General features: G+C 51.9%; 1 protein-coding gene across 1 annotated transcript in view; it reads right to left on the minus strand.

Moving 5' to 3' along the window:
- Window positions 1-1,280: 1,280 nt before the first annotated feature.
- The window catches only part of LOC142149700 (T-complex protein 1 subunit theta-like), a 30,570-nt gene continuing 13,857 nt past the window's right edge, over window positions 1,281-17,993 (minus strand). Inside the window, exon 2 of the mRNA XM_075205006.1 lies at window positions 1,281-3,430. Within this exon, the coding sequence (XP_075061107.1) occupies window positions 1,640-3,427 (1,788 nt within the window). The 5' untranslated portion in view covers window positions 3,428-3,430 and the 3' untranslated portion in view covers window positions 1,281-1,639. The remainder of the gene's footprint in view (window positions 3,431-17,993) is intronic.

The raw sequence follows: 17,993 nt of genomic DNA on the forward strand, positions 1-17,993 counted from the left end.
AGTCTGTTGGATATCTTGACCTTTGGCAAGTATTCTGTCTCCAGACTAGTGTAGCTCGCCCTGACCCTTGCCCTGTTTCAGACAACATCCGTTGGGGGGTGCCACCGGTGCGTGTCCCACAGCACAGTCTGCGTCTTGTAACGAAAACTTACCTTCCTTCGTTCCCCTGCTCCGTCGGACCCGGAAGCCGCACTTCCGGGTTCGGCTGTCACATGACCGCTAACACAGGGCGGGGAGTGTCAGAGCATCTTACCTGTTCCTGGCTCCTGTTCCCCTGTGCCTGCTCCTTGTGAATTGACCTCCTGTGTTCCAGTCCCTGCTTGCTGACCTTTCTGGATCTCCTACACTTGTGTTCTGACCCGGCTAGTCCACTATTCAGTTTGCCTGTGACCATGACCCGGATTGTTGACGTTCCTCTCTCTGCCATACCTGTGTACCGACCCGGCTTGCTGACCACTCTGATTCGTACTGCTTCCGCCAGCCGTGTACCGAACCGGATTCCCTTCACGCTGCATTCCCCTGCTACTTCAGCCGCTACACTACTTCTTGAGGCAAGCCTGAGGACCGTGACCTGCGTCTCCCGGCAGCTAAGCCCATCCCGCCTTGCGGCGGTTATTGGTGAACACCGGGGAGTTCGTTAGACTCTGCACCTCAGGTAAGCCAGCGCTAATCAAGAATAGTACAGAATCCAGCTAATCCATTACACGTCTTCCTTACGGGAGTACCTCCTCTGTGCCCCAGGAGGGCCAGTGCCAAGGTGGGTCCACTAATTGTGTCTGTGATGCTACAACGCTGTGTACGGGAAAGGGACACCAACGTATGGAGACATCATGCAGGAAGGAAAGATGAAATATATAGATAAGTGACATTATTAAGGGTACTACAACTACAGGTCAGAGCATATACAAAGTTATGTTCATCAAAGGAACACAGATCAAAAACGGACGTTCATAAAAAAATGCATCGAGGAAGTAACATATTTCTATATTGGATAGCAAATCAACCAGTAATTCTCCAACATTAGTAGATCAGAACTTGTACAAGTTTGCATGCTACTTATTGGCCAATATTTATAGCATTGAAACTGTGCAGAAATGACTGCAATCTAACCTGTTATATCTATTTGTAACACAATCATATTATGTGTGCAGTGTTTTATAACTTTACATACATGTGCAAAGTGTTGTGTAGCTATTTTATATGTCAACTTTATTATATATTTTAGTTACATTGCCACTATCCTCCTGTGTTCCTTCTAGATTAAAATAAAGAAACATGCATTGTCATAGGTCAAGCCATTTTATTCCACAGACATGTATTTTATTGGTATATAGGTAGAACACATAATAGAACATAACTCCTATCTTGAAAGAAATATATGAAATAGATTCCAGGATTTAGCTCACTATTGCCCTCATGTGATGAAATGTAGAAATGACAGCACAAATATCCCAACACGCCAAGAACTCGATCCCCGTAGGTGGATGGTTTTAAGTGATGTAGCATAAACCAGTGGAAATGATTACAATTTACGTAGGTGAATTAACTAGATGTGTATATATTACTGTTGGTATATGTATCAGAGTGTGTGTTTGAATGCAATGTTCTAAATATAGACATGTATGTAAAATGTGGTTCCTCAGTCTATGAGGTCAGGCTCTAGGTCCCAATTTCGGTTCTCTTTTCGGAACTTTGGTCCTCCACTCTTCTTTGCTACTATCACCTCTCCACAGCCGATGAGAGTAACTGCTACATCCGTGGCCAGCTCCAGGGCTCTTCTCTTTACTATGAGTGGGTCCAGCACTTTAGTTGGTCCTACCCCATCTTCTCCTATCCCCATGTCTGTCTCTCCTCTCTCGTGCCTAACTCTCAGTTCCCCCATTGCCTTCATCTCATCTAGACCCCAGTTATGAGCCAGTGTGCGGGGAAGAGATGCCATAGCCCGGGAGAAGGCCAATAACCCTTGTTGTTCTAGACCTGGATGATGTTGGCCAAGCCTCTCCAGATGTACACTGAGCTCCATCTCAGCAGATCCGGCTCCAACCACCATCTTCGGTTCCTCTCTCAGAGCTCTGTAGCACTGAACTGCTGCTCGTATTACTTCTTTAGACGCCTCCACCACATGTGGAGTAGCTGCCCTCACCACCACTGTAATTTGGCCCCTATTCACTTGGGGGCCTGATTCAAACACTAGCACTTGTTGTTCTCCAATTTCAGTTGGGTAAACTCTTTGGCAATGTCCCATCTCTTCACACTCAGGGGCTCGTTGGTCTGTGGTGAGAACCTGAGCTCCGGTTGCCAGCACCAACTGACGTGCCTGACTACGCCTTTCCAGCTTTACCACTAAGATGCCAGCCTGATTGCAGAAGTGAAGTGCCAGCTCGCTTACTGACCCTGCAACTGCCAACACCGTTACTCCAGCTTGGCACAGTGCCTCAACCCTACATTTCTCCACTTGCTCTTTGCCAGCTCCCAGTTCTACCAGTGCACGTGCCTGCTCAATCAAGAAGGTACCAGTTCCTCCTGTCTTCTGTTCACCAAATGGGCACATGTATAGTGCTAGTCTCGTACTCTCCACCCTTGTAGTTGTCCCTAAGGGCTCCAGTGGCAATACAGCCCCTTTCACTATCCAGGAATTATCCAGATTACCTCCAGGGAAACCCAACACCTGAAGAGACTCAGGATCTTCACCTAATGGTACTGAGCATGCCTGTCCCACCAGATCATTAAATGTCGTGCCCTTCAATAGAGGAGATGTCAGTGCTGTGGAGGCAGCATATGCCAATGTGTATCTCAGTAGGTGATCTTCACGTTGGGCTCCAAATGGCAGTGGGTGGCCCGGAAGTTTATCTTTGGAGAGATTTGATGACAACCATCCAGGACGTGCTGATGAAAAAGGATGGTGAAGGGATTTGGCTGATAATTCATCAACAGATGTCATCTCATGATGGATAGGATGCTTCTCATCTGCTGCCCACGGATAGAAGCTTTGTGCCACTAAGTGCTGGCAGGCATGGGTACATGCTAGCCTATATCCAAAGCATAGCTCAGATGCTGGCATACCAGCTCTTAGCAGGATCTCAGCCTCAGACATGAGTGCCCCGGCTAGCAGTAGCACAGTAGTGGTGCCATCCCCGCATTCCTGGGCTTGGGTTTGACAGCCCTGGCGGACCAGAATCCCAGCGGGATGCTCTATCTCCAGCTCGGAAAGTATAGTCAGGGCATTTCCACTGACCAAGGGATTGCCCAGTCTAGTGACCAGCAACTTGAGGTTTCCTGCAGGTCCATAGCAAGAGCGTAGGCAATCGGCAAGCTTGGCAAGGGCGGGTGCGTGACGGAGGGCACACTCTTCCAGACCACTGAACACCCTTGTGCCGCTTCTCTTAGCCTCTAGAAGGACGGCTGGGTTGGGTACGTGGACGGCCATGAGCTGTTGGATGAACAGACAAAAATCATTCGCTCAAGAGAAGATATTTTGATTGGCTCTAAGATAAATGTGATCTGCCTCCAGGTTGAGATTATAATCTAAGGTTAATAGGTATGTGGATTCTAATGTCAAACTATCATTATGCAAAATGTATAATAGTTGAAGGCTGCACTTCATGTTATTTGAAAAATATGCATAGGTTGACTTATGTTTATAATATTGTTTTGATGATATTATTACTTGTTGTCATAATGTCCTTAAAGGGAAGCTGACATTTTGTGGGCGGGATCACCATTCATAAGGATTATCCAGTCACTATGAACCAGTGCCAGCACTACTGTCAGGTCTACCGTATACTGGTTACAGGGTCTGATGGAACCACAATATGGCTGCCTCCACTGGGTGTCTGTGATGGGGGCAGTTTAAACTAAGACCAAGTTGTATTGAAATAAAATTTTACAAAAGATATTTAGAAGGCATGTTCTAAAATTGGGTAATCCTGTACCTTTATGTGTAGCGTAAAAATTACTATTTAAGGGGAAAACTCACAACTACACAATTGGCTCATGTGAATGTCATATATGTACTTAGCGGGCCTGAGTTCAATGTAAAAATGTATACAATTGTGAGGTGTATAATGAGTTACATGTACCTTAGGATATCGGCATCTTTGAATCTAGCATACAGGTAAGTTACAAAATAAACATCATCAGCTCAGAAACTTGCACAGGCCTGTGAGATCCGTAAAGACACGGCTCCAAACGTATATCTTACAGATATGTGTAAGTCAAAGTAGGACACATCTCTGATTGGGTGACTGACAAGCTGCGCCACTCCCCTACTGTTCTGAATTTACATATGCACAACCCGTGGGTGGACGCAGATCTAAGATACACTCAACTCAAAATAAGAATGCAAGCTGCGAGCAGCCGCTGTGCGTCACACACGGGTCACATTTGTAGGACAAATGACAATGAATGCAATAAATTCATAGCCACCAGCTGCCTCTAATTTCCCAATGCAATTGTCCGCCAGATAAGTCCCGCTATCTTCTAGTTGTTACCCCTGCTGTCTCCCAGGGGTAGTATGTGCACTAGCAGAAAATGAGAGCCCTAAAATAAATTGATTGTTTCATTTAATCTGATGCTTGGTGGCCCTCTGAGGGCTTCTTAGCACCGATTTGTGATGTAACCTATATTCAAACATTCCCAAAATGGACATTTGGCTACCGTAGGTCCCCACCGATCTACTCAGTTCATAGCCCATTCTACCAAGAATACACCCTAAAATTGCAACATAAAATCAGGACTAATTTCTATTATTTACGGGAGAAATCTGCATTTTGAGGCTCATATAGAGTTAAGAGCAAAGCAGAAAAGAAGGAGCAAATTTGCATGTTTGTAAAAACTGTAGGGGTGGGGGGGGGGCAATCTTAAAATGTGCAGACAGATTTAGAGTTGGGAAGGAGCATATCCTAGCTCAACTCTAAATTGCAGTGTGCCTTGTATCTGCATAAACATGCAGCATGCTCTATTTGATCAACTACACCATGACAAGGAACACCAAAGTAGGGCATTGGCCTTGGCAAAGGCATAATTAAAAAGCAATTTCTATAGCCTAGGGCAGTGGCTCGCAAACTGTGTGTCTAGGCTCCCTGGGATGTCTCGGTGATCTCACAAGGATGCCCCGGGCAGGGCCAGTGGTAAGCAAGGCAGGGGACTAGTTGGTAATTATTTTGGAGGGGTGCCTTGAAAGAATTATGGAAGCCCTAAAGGTGCCTTGAACTGAAAAAATGTTGAATCCACTGGGCTAGGGTATGGATCAGCTTAGGAAGGATGAGTACGGTGTTATAATTAGTAATACGGGGCCTGATTCATTAAGGATCTTAAATGAAGAGGATTCTTATTTCAGTCTCCTGAACAAAACCATGTTACAATGCAAGGGGTGCAAATGAGTGTTCTGTTTGGCCCATAAGTTATATACTGACTGTTTTTTCATGTAGCACACAAATACTTGATGGCGTATTTGTACACTGAAATTCAAAGTTGATATTTGTGTCCTACATGAAAAAACAGTCAGTATTTAACTTATGTGCAAATTTGCTCCCCTTGCAATGTAACATGGTTTTGTCCAGGAGACTGAAATAAGAATCCTCTTCATTTAAGATCCTTAATGAATCAGGCCCACTGTTACTTCCGATACAGAGACTGCTGGTAATAGCTGCTCTTAGTTCTATGAAAAGTGAGGTCATCTATCAATATCTTCTGAGTCCTTGATAAAATTCACTGCAGAGTTTCATGGGGAAATGAATCAGTAAGAAGGACGGTGAGGGTGAGACATTCCCACCTACTACCACATATGATGTCCGCCATGTTGTCCCAGCAGTTTTGGTGGTTGCCCCTGGGGTTGTGAAGGTTGATGGTATCCAATTTAAGTTTAGAAATTAGTCTGTATTGCTTCATTGTCTCTGAACCTCTTTCAGTAAAAAGCGTGTGGTTACCAGGAGGGCTCGGTCACTATGGGTAACGTGTGGTTACCAGGAGGGCTCGGTCACTATGGGTAACGTGTGGTTACTACAAGGGCTCGGTCACTATGGGTAACGTGTGGTTATACGAGGGCTCGGTCACTATGGGTAACGTGTGGTTACCAGGAGAGCTCAGTCACTATGGGTAACGTGTGGGTACTACGTTGGCTCGGTCACTATGGGTAACGTGTGGTTACTAGGAGGGCTCGGTCACTATGGGTAACGTGTGGTTATACGAGGGCTCGGTCACTATGGGTAATGTGTGGTTACCAGGAGGGCTCAGTCACTATGGGTAATGTGTGGTTACCAGGAGGGCTCGGTCACTATGGGTAACGTGAGGTTACCAGGAGGGCTCGGTCACTCTGGGTAGAGTGTGGTTACCAGGAGGGCTCGGTCACTATGGGTAACGTGTGGGTACCACGTTGGCGCGGTCACTGTGGGTAACGTGTGGGTACCACGTTGGCGCGGTCACTGTGGGTAACGTGTGGGTACTACGTTGGCTCAGTCACTATGGGTAACGTGTGGGTACCAGGAAGGCTCGGTCACTATGGGTAACGTGTGGGTACTACGTTGGCTCGGTCACTATGGGTAACGTGTGGTTACCAGGAGGGCTCGGTCACTGTGGGTTACGTGTGGTTACCAGGAGGGCTCGGTCACTATGAGTAACGTGTGGTTACTACAAGAGCTCGGTCACTATGGGTAACATGTGGTTACCACGGTGGCTTGGTCACTATAGGTAACGTGTGGTTACCAGGAGGGCTCGGTCACTGTGGGTAACGTGTGGTTACCAGGAGGGCTCGGTCACTGTGGGTTACGTGTGGTTACCAGGAGGGCTCGGTCACTATGAGTAACGTGTGGTTACTACAAGAGCTCGGTCACTATGGGTAACATGTGGTTACCACGGTGGCTTGGTCACTATAGGTAACGTGTGGTTACCAGGAGGGCTCGGTCACTATGGGTAGAGTGTGGTTACAAGGAGGGCTCGGTCACTGTGGGTAACGTGTGGTTACCAGGAGGGCTCGGTCACTATGGGTAACGTGTGGTTACCAGGAGGGCTCGGTCACTATGGGTAACGTGTGGTTACTAGGAGAGCTCGGTCACTGTGGGTAACGTGTGGTTACCAGGAGGGCTCGGTCACTGTGGGTAACGTGTGGTTACCAGGAGGGCTCGGTCACTGTGGGTTACGTGTGGTTACCAGGAGGGCTCGGTCACTATGAGTAACGTGTGGTTACTACAAGAGCTCGGTCACTATGGGTAACGTGTGGTTACCAGGAGGGCTCGGTCACTATGGGTAACGTGTGGTTACCAGGAGGGCTCGATCACTATGGGTAACGTGTGGTTACCAGGAGGGCTCGGTCACTGTGGGTAACCTGTGGTTACCAGGAGGGCTCGGTCACTGTGGGTAACGTGTGGTTACCAGGAGGGCTCGGTCACTATGAGTAACGTGTGGTTACTACAAGAGCTCGGTCACTATGGGTAACGTGTGGTTACCAGGAGGGCTCGGTCACTATGGGTAACGTGTGGTTATCAGGAGGGCTCGGTCACTATGGGTAACGTGTGGTTACCATGGTGGCTCGGTCACTATGGGTAACGTGTGGTTACCAGGAGGGCTCGGTCACTATGGGTAACGTGTGGTTACCAGGAGGGCTCGGTCATTATGGGTAACGTGTGGTTACCAGGAGGGCTCGGTCACTATGGGTAACGTGTGGCTACCAGGAGGGCTCGGTCACTATGGGTAACGTGTGGTTACCAGGAGGGCTCGGTCACTATGGGTAACATGTGGTTACTACAAAAGCTCGGTCACTATGGGTAACGTGTGGTTACCAGGAGGGCTCGGTCACTATGGGTAACGTGTGGTTACCACAAGAGCTCGGTCACTATGGGTAACGTGTGGTTATCAGGAGGGCTCGGTCACTATGGGTAACGTGTGGTTACCAGGAGGGCTCGGTCACTATGGGTAACGTGTGGTTACCAGGAGGGCTCGGTCACTATGGGTAACGTGTGGTTACTACAAGAGCTCGGTCACTATGGGTAACGTGTGGTTACCAGGAGAGCTCAGTCACTATGGGTAACGTGTGGGTACTACGTTGGCTCGGTCACTATGGGTAACATGTGGTTACCAGGAGGGCTCGGTCACTATGGGTAACGTGTGGTTACCAGGAGGGCTCGGTCACTATGGGTAACGTGTGGTTACCAGGAGGGCTCGGTCACTATGGGTAACGTGAGGTTACCAGGAGGGCTCGGTCACTCTGGGTAGAGTGTGGTTACCAGGAGGGCTCGGTCACTATGGGTAACGTGTGGGTACCACGTTGGCGCGGTCACTGTGGGTAACGTGTGGGTACCACGTTGGCGTGGTCACTGTGGGTAACGTGTGGGTACTACGTTGGCTCGGTCACTATGGGTAACATGTGGTTACCACGGTGGCTTGGTCACTATGGGTAACGTGTGGTTACCACAAGAGCTCGGTCACTATGGGTAACGTGTGGTTATCAGGAGGGCTCGGTCACTATGGGTAACGTGTGGTTACCAGGAGGGCTCGGTCACTATGGGTAACGTGTGGTTACCAGGAGGGCTCGGTCACTATGGGTAACGTGTGGTTACTACAAGAGCTCGGTCACTATGGGTAACGTGTGGTTACCAGGAGAGCTCAGTCACTATGGGTAACATGTGGGTACTACGTTGGCTCGGTCACTATGGGTAACATGTGGTTACCAGGAGGGCTCGGTCACTATGGGTAACGTGTGGTTACCAGGAGGGCTCGGTCACTATGGGTAACGTGTGGTTACCAGGAGGGCTCGGTCACTATGGGTAACGTGAGGTTACCAGGAGGGCTCGGTCACTCTGGGTAGAGTGTGGTTACCAGGAGGGCTCGGTCACTATGGGTAACGTGTGGGTACCACGTTGGCGCGGTCACTGTGGGTAACGTGTGGGTACCACGTTGGCGTGGTCACTGTGGGTAACGTGTGGGTACTACGTTGGCTCGGTCACTATGGGTAACATGTGGTTACCACGGTGGCTTGGTCACTATGGGTAACGTGTGGTTACCAGGAGAGCTCAGTCACTATGGGTAACGTGTGGGTACTACGTTGGCTCGGTCACTATGGGTAACGTGTGGTTACTAGGAGGGCTCGGTCACTATGGGTAACGTGTGGTTACCAGGAGGGCTCGGTCACTATGGGTAACGTGTGGTTACCAGGAGGGCTCGGTCACTATGGGTAACGTGTGGTTACCAGGAGGGCTCGGTCACTATGGGTAACGTGTGGTTACCACAAGAGCTCGGTCACTATGGGTAACGTGTGGTTATCAGGAGGGCTCGGTCACTATGGGTAACGTGTGGTTACCAGGAGGGCTCGGTCACTATGGGTAACGTGTGGTTACCAGGAGGGCTCGGTCACTATGGGTAACGTGTGGTTACTACAAGAGCTCGGTCACTATGGGTAACGTGTGGTTACCAGGAGAGCTCAGTCACTATGGATAACGTGTGGGTACTACGTTGGCTCGGTCACTATGGGTAACATGTGGTTACCAGGAGGGCTCGGTCACTATGGGTAACGTGTGGTTACCAGGAGGGCTCGGTCACTATGGGTAACGTGTGGTTACCAGGAGGGCTCGGTCACTATGGGTAACGTGTGGTTACCAGGAGGGCTCGGTCACTGTGGGTAACGTGAGGTTACCAGGAGGGCTCGGTCACTCTGGGTAGAGTGTGGTTACCAGGAGGGCTCGGTCACTATGGGTAACGTGTGGGTACCACGTTTTCGCGGTCACTGTGGGTAACGTGTGGGTACCACGTTGGCGTAGTCACTGTGGGTAACGTGTAGGTACTACGTTGGCTCGGTCACTATGGGTAACATGTGGTTACTACGGTGGCTTGGTCACTATGGGTAACGTGTGGTTACCAGGAGAGCTCAGTCACTATGGGTAACGTGTGGGTACTACGTTGGCTCGGTCACTATGGGTAACGTGTGGTTACTAGGAGGGCTCGGTCACTATGGGTAACGTGTGGTTACCAGGAGGGCTCGGTCACTATGGGTAACATGTGGTTACTACGGTGGCTTGGTCACTATGGGTAACGTGTGGTTACCAGGAGAGCTCAGTCACTATGGGTAACGTGTGGGTACTACGTTGGCTCGGTCACTATGGGTAACGTGTGGTTACTAGGAGGGCTCGGTCACTATGGGTAACGTGTGGTTACTAGGAGGGCTCGGTCACTATGGGTAACGTGTGGTTACTAGGAGGGCTCGGTCACTATGGGTAACGTGTGGTTACCAGGAGGGCTCGGTCACTATGGGTAACATGTGGTTACTACGGTGGCTTGGTCACTATGGGTAACGTGTGGTTACCAGGAGAGCTCAGTCACTATGGGTAACGTGTGGGTACTACGTTGGCTCGGTCACTATGGGTAACGTGTGGTTACTAGGAGGGCTCGGTCACTATGGGTAACGTGTGGTTACCAGGAGGGCTCGGTCACTATGGGTAACGTGTGGTTACCAGGAGGGCTCGGTCACTATGGGTAACGTGTGGTTACCAGGAGGGCTCGGTCACTGTGGGTAACGTGAGGTTACCAGGAGGGCTCGGTCACTCTGGGTAGAGTGTGGTTACCAGGAGGGCTCGGTCACTATGGGTAACGTGTGGGTACCACGTTGGTGCGGTCACTGTGGGTAACGTGTGGGTACCACGTTGGCGCGGTCACTATGGGTAACGTGTGGGTACTACGTTGGCTCGGTCACTATGGGTAACATGTGGTTACCACGGTGGCTTGGTCACTATAGGTAACGTGTGGTTACCAGGAGGGCTCGGTCACTATGGGTAACGTGTGGTTACCAGGAGGGCTCGGTCACTATGGGTAACGTGTGGTTACCAGGAGGGCTCGGTCACTGTGGGTAACGTGTAGTTACCAGGAGGGCTCGGTCACTGTGGGTAACGTGAGGTTACCAGGAGGGCTCGGTCACTCTGGGTAGAGTGTGGTTACCAGGAGGGCTCGGTCACTATGGGTAACGTGTGGGTACCACGTTGGCGCGGTCACTGTGGGTGACGTGTGGGTACCACGTTGGCGCGGTCACTGTGGGTAACGTGTGGGTACTACGTTGGCTCGGTCACTATGGGTAACGTGTGGGTACCAGGAGGGCTCGGTCACTATGGGTAACGTGTGGGTACTACGTTGGCTCGGTCACTATGGGTAACATGTGGTTACCACGGTGGCTTGGTCACTATAGGTAACGTGTGGTTACCAGGAGGGCTCGGTCACTATGGGTAACGTGTGGTTACCAGGAGGGCTCGGTCACTATGGGTAACGTGTGGTTACTACAAGAGCTCGGTCACTATGGGTAACGTGTGGTTACCAGGAGAGCTCCGTCACTATGGGTAACGTGTGGGTACTACGTTGGCTCGGTCACTATGGGTAACATGTGGTTACCAGGAGGGCTCGGTCACTATGGGTAACGTGTGGTTACCAGGAGGGCTCGGTCACTATGGGTAACGTGTGGTTACCAGGAGGGCTCGGTCACTATGGGTAACGTGTGGTTACCAGGAAGGCTCGGTCACTGTGGGTAACGTGAGGTTACCAGGAGGGCTCGGTCACTCTGGGTAGAGTGTGGTTACCAGGAGGGCTCGGTCACTATGGGTAACGTGTGGGTACCACGTTGGCGCGGTCACTGTGGGTAACGTGTGGGTACCACGTTGGCGTGGTCATTGTGGGTAACGTGTGGGTACTACGTTGGCTCGGTCACTATGGGTAACATGTGGTTACCACGGTGGCTTGGTCACTATGGGTAACGTGTGGTTACCAGGAGAGCTCAGTCACTATGGGTAACGTGTGGGTACTACGTTGGCTCGGTCACTATGGGTAACGTGTGGTTACTAGGAGAGCTCGGTCACTATGGGTAACGTGTGGTTACCAGGAGGGCTCGGTCACTATGGGTAATGTGTGGTTACCAGGAGGGCTCGGTCACTATGGGTAACGTGTGGTTACCAGGAGGGCTCGGTCACTGTGGGTAACGTGAGGTTACCAGGAGGGCTCGGTCACTGTGGGTAACGTGTGGGTACTACGTTGGCTCGGTCACTATGGGTAACGTGTGGGTACCAGGAGGGCTCGGTCACTATGGGTAACGTGTGGGTACTACGTTGGCTCGGTCACTATGGGTAACATGTGGTTACCACGGTGGCTTGGTCACTATAGGTAACGTGTGGTTACCAGGAGGGCTCGGTCACTATGGGTAGAGTGTGGTTACAAGGAGGGCTCGGTCACTGTGGGTAACGTGTAGTTACCAGGAGGGCTCGGTCACTATGGGTAACGTGTGGTTACCAGGAGAGCTCAGTCACTATGGGTAACGTGTGGGTACTACGTTGGCTCGGTCACTATGGGTAACATGTGGTTACTAGGAGGGCTCGGTCACTATGGGTAACGTGTGGTTACCAGGAGGGCTCGGTCACTATGGGTAACATGTGGTTACTACGGTGGCTTGGTCACTATGGGTAACGTGTGGTTACCAGGAGAGCTCAGTCACTATGGGTAACGTGTGGGTACTACGTTGGCTCGGTCACTATGGGTAACGTGTGGTTACTAGGAGGGCTCGGTCACTATGGGTAACGTGTGGTTACCAGGAGGGCTCGGTCACTATGGGTAACATGTGGTTACTACGGTGGCTTGGTCACTATGGGTAACGTGTGGTTACCAGGAGAGCTCAGTCACTATGGGTAACGTGTGGGTACTACGTTGGCTCGGTCACTATGGGTAACGTGTGGTTACTAGGAGGGCTCGGTCACTATGGGTAACGTGTGGTTACTAGGAGGGCTCGGTCACTATGGGTAACGTGTGGTTACTAGGAGGGCTCGGTCACTATGGGTAACGTGTGGTTACCAGGAGGGCTCGGTCACTATGGGTAACATGTGGTTACTACGGTGGCTTGGTCACTATGGGTAACGTGTGGTTACCAGGAGAGCTCAGTCACTATGGGTAACGTGTGGGTACTACGTTGGCTCGGTCACTATGGGTAACGTGTGGTTACTAGGAGGGCTCGGTCACTATGGGTAACGTGTGGTTACCAGGAGGGCTCGGTCACTATGGGTAACGTGTGGTTACCAGGAGGGCTCGGTCACTATGGGTAACGTGTGGTTACCAGGAGGGCTCGGTCACTGTGGGTAACGTGAGGTTACCAGGAGGGCTCGGTCACTCTGGGTAGAGTGTGGTTACCAGGAGGGCTCGGTCACTATGGGTAACGTGTGGGTACCACGTTGGTGCGGTCACTGTGGGTAACGTGTGGGTACCACGTTGGCGCGGTCACTATGGGTAACGTGTGGGTACTACGTTGGCTCGGTCACTATGGGTAACATGTGGTTACCACGGTGGCTTGGTCACTATAGGTAACGTGTGGTTACCAGGAGGGCTCGGTCACTATGGGTAACGTGTGGTTACCAGGAGGGCTCGGTCACTATGGGTAACGTGTGGTTACCAGGAGGGCTCGGTCACTGTGGGTAACGTGTAGTTACCAGGAGGGCTCGGTCACTGTGGGTAACGTGAGGTTACCAGGAGGGCTCGGTCACTCTGGGTAGAGTGTGGTTACCAGGAGGGCTCGGTCACTATGGGTAACGTGTGGGTACCACGTTGGCGCGGTCACTGTGGGTGACGTGTGGGTACCACGTTGGCGCGGTCACTGTGGGTAACGTGTGGGTACTACGTTGGCTCGGTCACTATGGGTAACGTGTGGGTACCAGGAGGGCTCGGTCACTATGGGTAACGTGTGGGTACTACGTTGGCTCGGTCACTATGGGTAACATGTGGTTACCACGGTGGCTTGGTCACTATAGGTAACGTGTGGTTACCAGGAGGGCTCGGTCACTATGGGTAACGTGTGGTTACCAGGAGGGCTCGGTCACTATGGGTAACGTGTGGTTACTACAAGAGCTCGGTCACTATGGGTAACGTGTGGTTACCAGGAGAGCTCCGTCACTATGGGTAACGTGTGGGTACTACGTTGGCTCGGTCACTATGGGTAACATGTGGTTACCAGGAGGGCTCGGTCACTATGGGTAACGTGTGGTTACCAGGAGGGCTCGGTCACTATGGGTAACGTGTGGTTACCAGGAGGGCTCGGTCACTATGGGTAACGTGTGGTTACCAGGAAGGCTCGGTCACTGTGGGTAACGTGAGGTTACCAGGAGGGCTCGGTCACTCTGGGTAGAGTGTGGTTACCAGGAGGGCTCGGTCACTATGGGTAACGTGTGGGTACCACGTTGGCGCGGTCACTGTGGGTAACGTGTGGGTACCACGTTGGCGTGGTCATTGTGGGTAACGTGTGGGTACTACGTTGGCTCGGTCACTATGGGTAACATGTGGTTACCACGGTGGCTTGGTCACTATGGGTAACGTGTGGTTACCAGGAGAGCTCAGTCACTATGGGTAACGTGTGGGTACTACGTTGGCTCGGTCACTATGGGTAACGTGTGGTTACTAGGAGAGCTCGGTCACTATGGGTAACGTGTGGTTACCAGGAGGGCTCGGTCACTATGGGTAATGTGTGGTTACCAGGAGGGCTCGGTCACTATGGGTAACGTGTGGTTACCAGGAGGGCTCGGTCACTGTGGGTAACGTGAGGTTACCAGGAGGGCTCGGTCACTGTGGGTAACGTGTGGGTACTACGTTGGCTCGGTCACTATGGGTAACGTGTGGGTACCAGGAGGGCTCGGTCACTATGGGTAACGTGTGGGTACTACGTTGGCTCGGTCACTATGGGTAACATGTGGTTACCACGGTGGCTTGGTCACTATAGGTAACGTGTGGTTACCAGGAGGGCTCGGTCACTATGGGTAGAGTGTGGTTACAAGGAGGGCTCGGTCACTGTGGGTAACGTGTAGTTACCAGGAGGGCTCGGTCACTATGGGTAACGTGTGGTTACCAGGAGAGCTCAGTCACTATGGGTAACGTGTGGGTACTACGTTGGCTCGGTCACTGTGGGTAACGTGTGGGTACCACGTTGGCGTGGTCATTGTGGGTAACGTGTGGGTACTACGTTGGCTCGGTCACTATGGGTAACATGTGGTTACCACGGTGGCTTGGTCACTATGGGTAACGTGTGGTTACCAGGAGAGCTCAGTCACTATGGGTAACGTGTGGGTACTACGTTGGCTCGGTCACTATGGGTAACGTGTGGTTACTAGGAGGGCTCGGTCACTATGGGTAACGTGTGGTTACCAGGAGGGCTCGGTCACTATGGGTAATGTGTGGTTACCAGGAGGGCTCGGTCACTATGGGTAACGTGTGGTTACCAGGAGGGCTCGGTCACTGTGGGTAACGTGAGGTTACCAGGAGGGCTCGGTCACTGTGGGTAACGTGTGGGTACTACGTTGGCTCGGTCACTATGGGTAACGTGTGGGTACCAGGAGGGCTCGGTCACTATGGGTAACGTGTGGGTACTACGTTGGCTCGGTCACTATGGGTAACATGTGGTTACCACGGTGGCTTGGTCACTATAGGTAACGTGTGGTTACCAGGAGGGCTCGGTCTCTATGGGTAGAGTGTGGTTACAAGGAGGGCTCGGTCACTGTGGGTAACGTGTAGTTACCAGGAGGGCTCGGTCACTATGGGTAACGTGTGGTTACCAGGAGAGCTCAGTCACTATGGGTAACGTGTGGGTACTACGTTGGCTCGGTCACTATGGGTAACATGTGGTTACCAGGAGGGCTCGGTCACTATGGGTAAGGTGTGGTTACCAGGAGGGCTCGGTCACTATGGGTAACGTGTGGTTACCAGGAGGGCTCGGTCACTATGGGTAACATGTGGTTACCACGGTGGCTTGGTCACTATAGGTAACGTGTGGTTACCAGGAGGGCTCGGTCACTATGGGTAACGTGTGGTTACCAGGAGGGCTCGGTCACTATGGGTAACGTGTGGTTACTACAAGAGCTCGGTCACTATGGGTAACGTGTGGTTACCAGGAGAGCTCAGTCACCATGGGTAACGTGTGGGTACTACGTTGGCTCGGTCACTATGGGTAACATTTGGTTACCAGGAGGGCTCGGTCACTATGGGTAACGTGTGGTTACCAGGAGGGCTCGGTCACTATGGGTAACGTGTGGTTACCAGGAGGGCTCGGTCACTATGGGTAACGTGTGGTTACTACAAGAGCTCGGTCACTATGGGTAACGTGTGGTTACCAGGAGAGCTCAGTCACTATGGGTAACGTGTGGGTACTACGTTGGCTCGGTCACTATGGGTAACATGTGGTTACCAGGAGGGCTCGGTCACTATGGGTAACGTGTGGTTACCAGGAGGGCTCGGTCACTATGGGTAACGTGTGGTTACCAGGAGGGCTCGGTCACTGTGGGTAACGTGAGGTTACCAGGAGTGCTCGGTCACTCTGGGTAGAGTGTGGTTACCAGGAGGGCTCGGTCACTATGGGTAACGTGTGGGTACCACGTTGGTGCGGTCACTGTGGGTAACGTGTGGGTACCACGTTGGCGCGGTCACTATGGGTAACGTGTGGTTACCAGGAGGGCTCGGTCACTATGGGTAACGTGTGGTTACCAGGAGGGCTCGGTCACTATGGGTAACGTGTGGTTACCAGGAGGGCTCGGTCACTGTGGGTAACGTGAGGTTACCAGGAGTGCTCGGTCACTCTGGGTAGAGTGTGGTTACCAGGAGGGCTCGGTCACTGTGGGTAACGTGTGGGTACTACGTTGGCTCGGTCACTATGGGTAACGTGTGGGTACCAGGAGGGCTCGGTCACTATGGGTAACGTGTGGGTACTACGTTGGCTCGGTCACTATGGGTAACATGTGGTTACCACGGTGGCTTGGTCACTATAGGTAACGTGTGGTTACCAGGAGGGCTCGGTCTCTATGGGTAGAGTGTGGTTACAAGGAGGGCTCGGTCACTGTGGGTAACGTGTAGTTACCAGGAGGGCTCGGTCACTATGGGTAACGTGTGGTTACCAGGAGAGCTCAGTCACTATGGGTAACGTGTGGGTACTACGTTGGCTCGGTCACTATGGGTAACATGTGGTTACCAGGAGGGCTCGGTCACTATGGGTAAGGTGTGGTTACCAGGAGGGCTCGGTCACTATGGGTAACGTGTGGTTACCAGGAGGGCTCGGTCACTATGGGTAACATGTGGTTACCACGGTGGCTTGGTCACTATAGGTAACGTGTGGTTACCAGGAGGGCTCGGTCACTATGGGTAACGTGTGGTTACCAGGAGGGCTCGGTCACTATGGGTAACGTGTGGTTACTACAAGAGCTCGGTCACTATGGGTAACGTGTGGTTACCAGGAGAGCTCAGTCACCATGGGTAACGTGTGGGTACTACGTTGGCTCGGTCACTATGGGTAACATTTGGTTACCAGGAGGGCTCGGTCACTATGGGTAACGTGTGGTTACCAGGAGGGCTCGGTCACTATGGGTAACGTGTGGTTACCAGGAGGGCTCGGTCACTATGGGTAACGTGTGGTTACTACAAGAGCTCGGTCACTATGGGTAACGTGTGGTTACCAGGAGAGCTCAGTCACTATGGGTAACGTGTGGGTACTACGTTGGCTCGGTCACTATGGGTAACATGTGGTTACCAGGAGGGCTCGGTCACTATGGGTAACGTGTGGTTACCAGGAGGGCTCGGTCACTATGGGTAACGTGTGGTTACCAGGAGGGCTCGGTCACTGTGGGTAACGTGAGGTTACCAGGAGTGCTCGGTCACTCTGGGTAGAGTGTGGTTACCAGGAGGGCTCGGTCACTATGGGTAACGTGTGGGTACCACGTTGGTGCGGTCACTGTGGGTAACGTGTGGGTACCACGTTGGCGCGGTCACTATGGGTAACGTGTGGTTACCAGGAGGGCTCGGTCACTATGGGTAACGTGTGGTTACCAGGAGGGCTCGGTCACTATGGGTAACGTGTGGTTACCAGGAGGGCTCGGTCACTGTGGGTAACGTGAGGTTACCAGGAGTGCTCGGTCACTCTGGGTAGAGTGTGGTTACCAGGAGGGCTCGGTCACTGTGGGTAACGTGAGGTTACCAGGAGTGCTCGGTCACTCTGGGTAGAGTGTGGTTACCAGGAG

Source organism: Mixophyes fleayi, chromosome 4, assembly GCF_038048845.1.
Source record: "Mixophyes fleayi isolate aMixFle1 chromosome 4, aMixFle1.hap1, whole genome shotgun sequence".
Lineage (NCBI taxonomy): Eukaryota > Metazoa > Chordata > Amphibia > Anura > Limnodynastidae > Mixophyes > Mixophyes fleayi.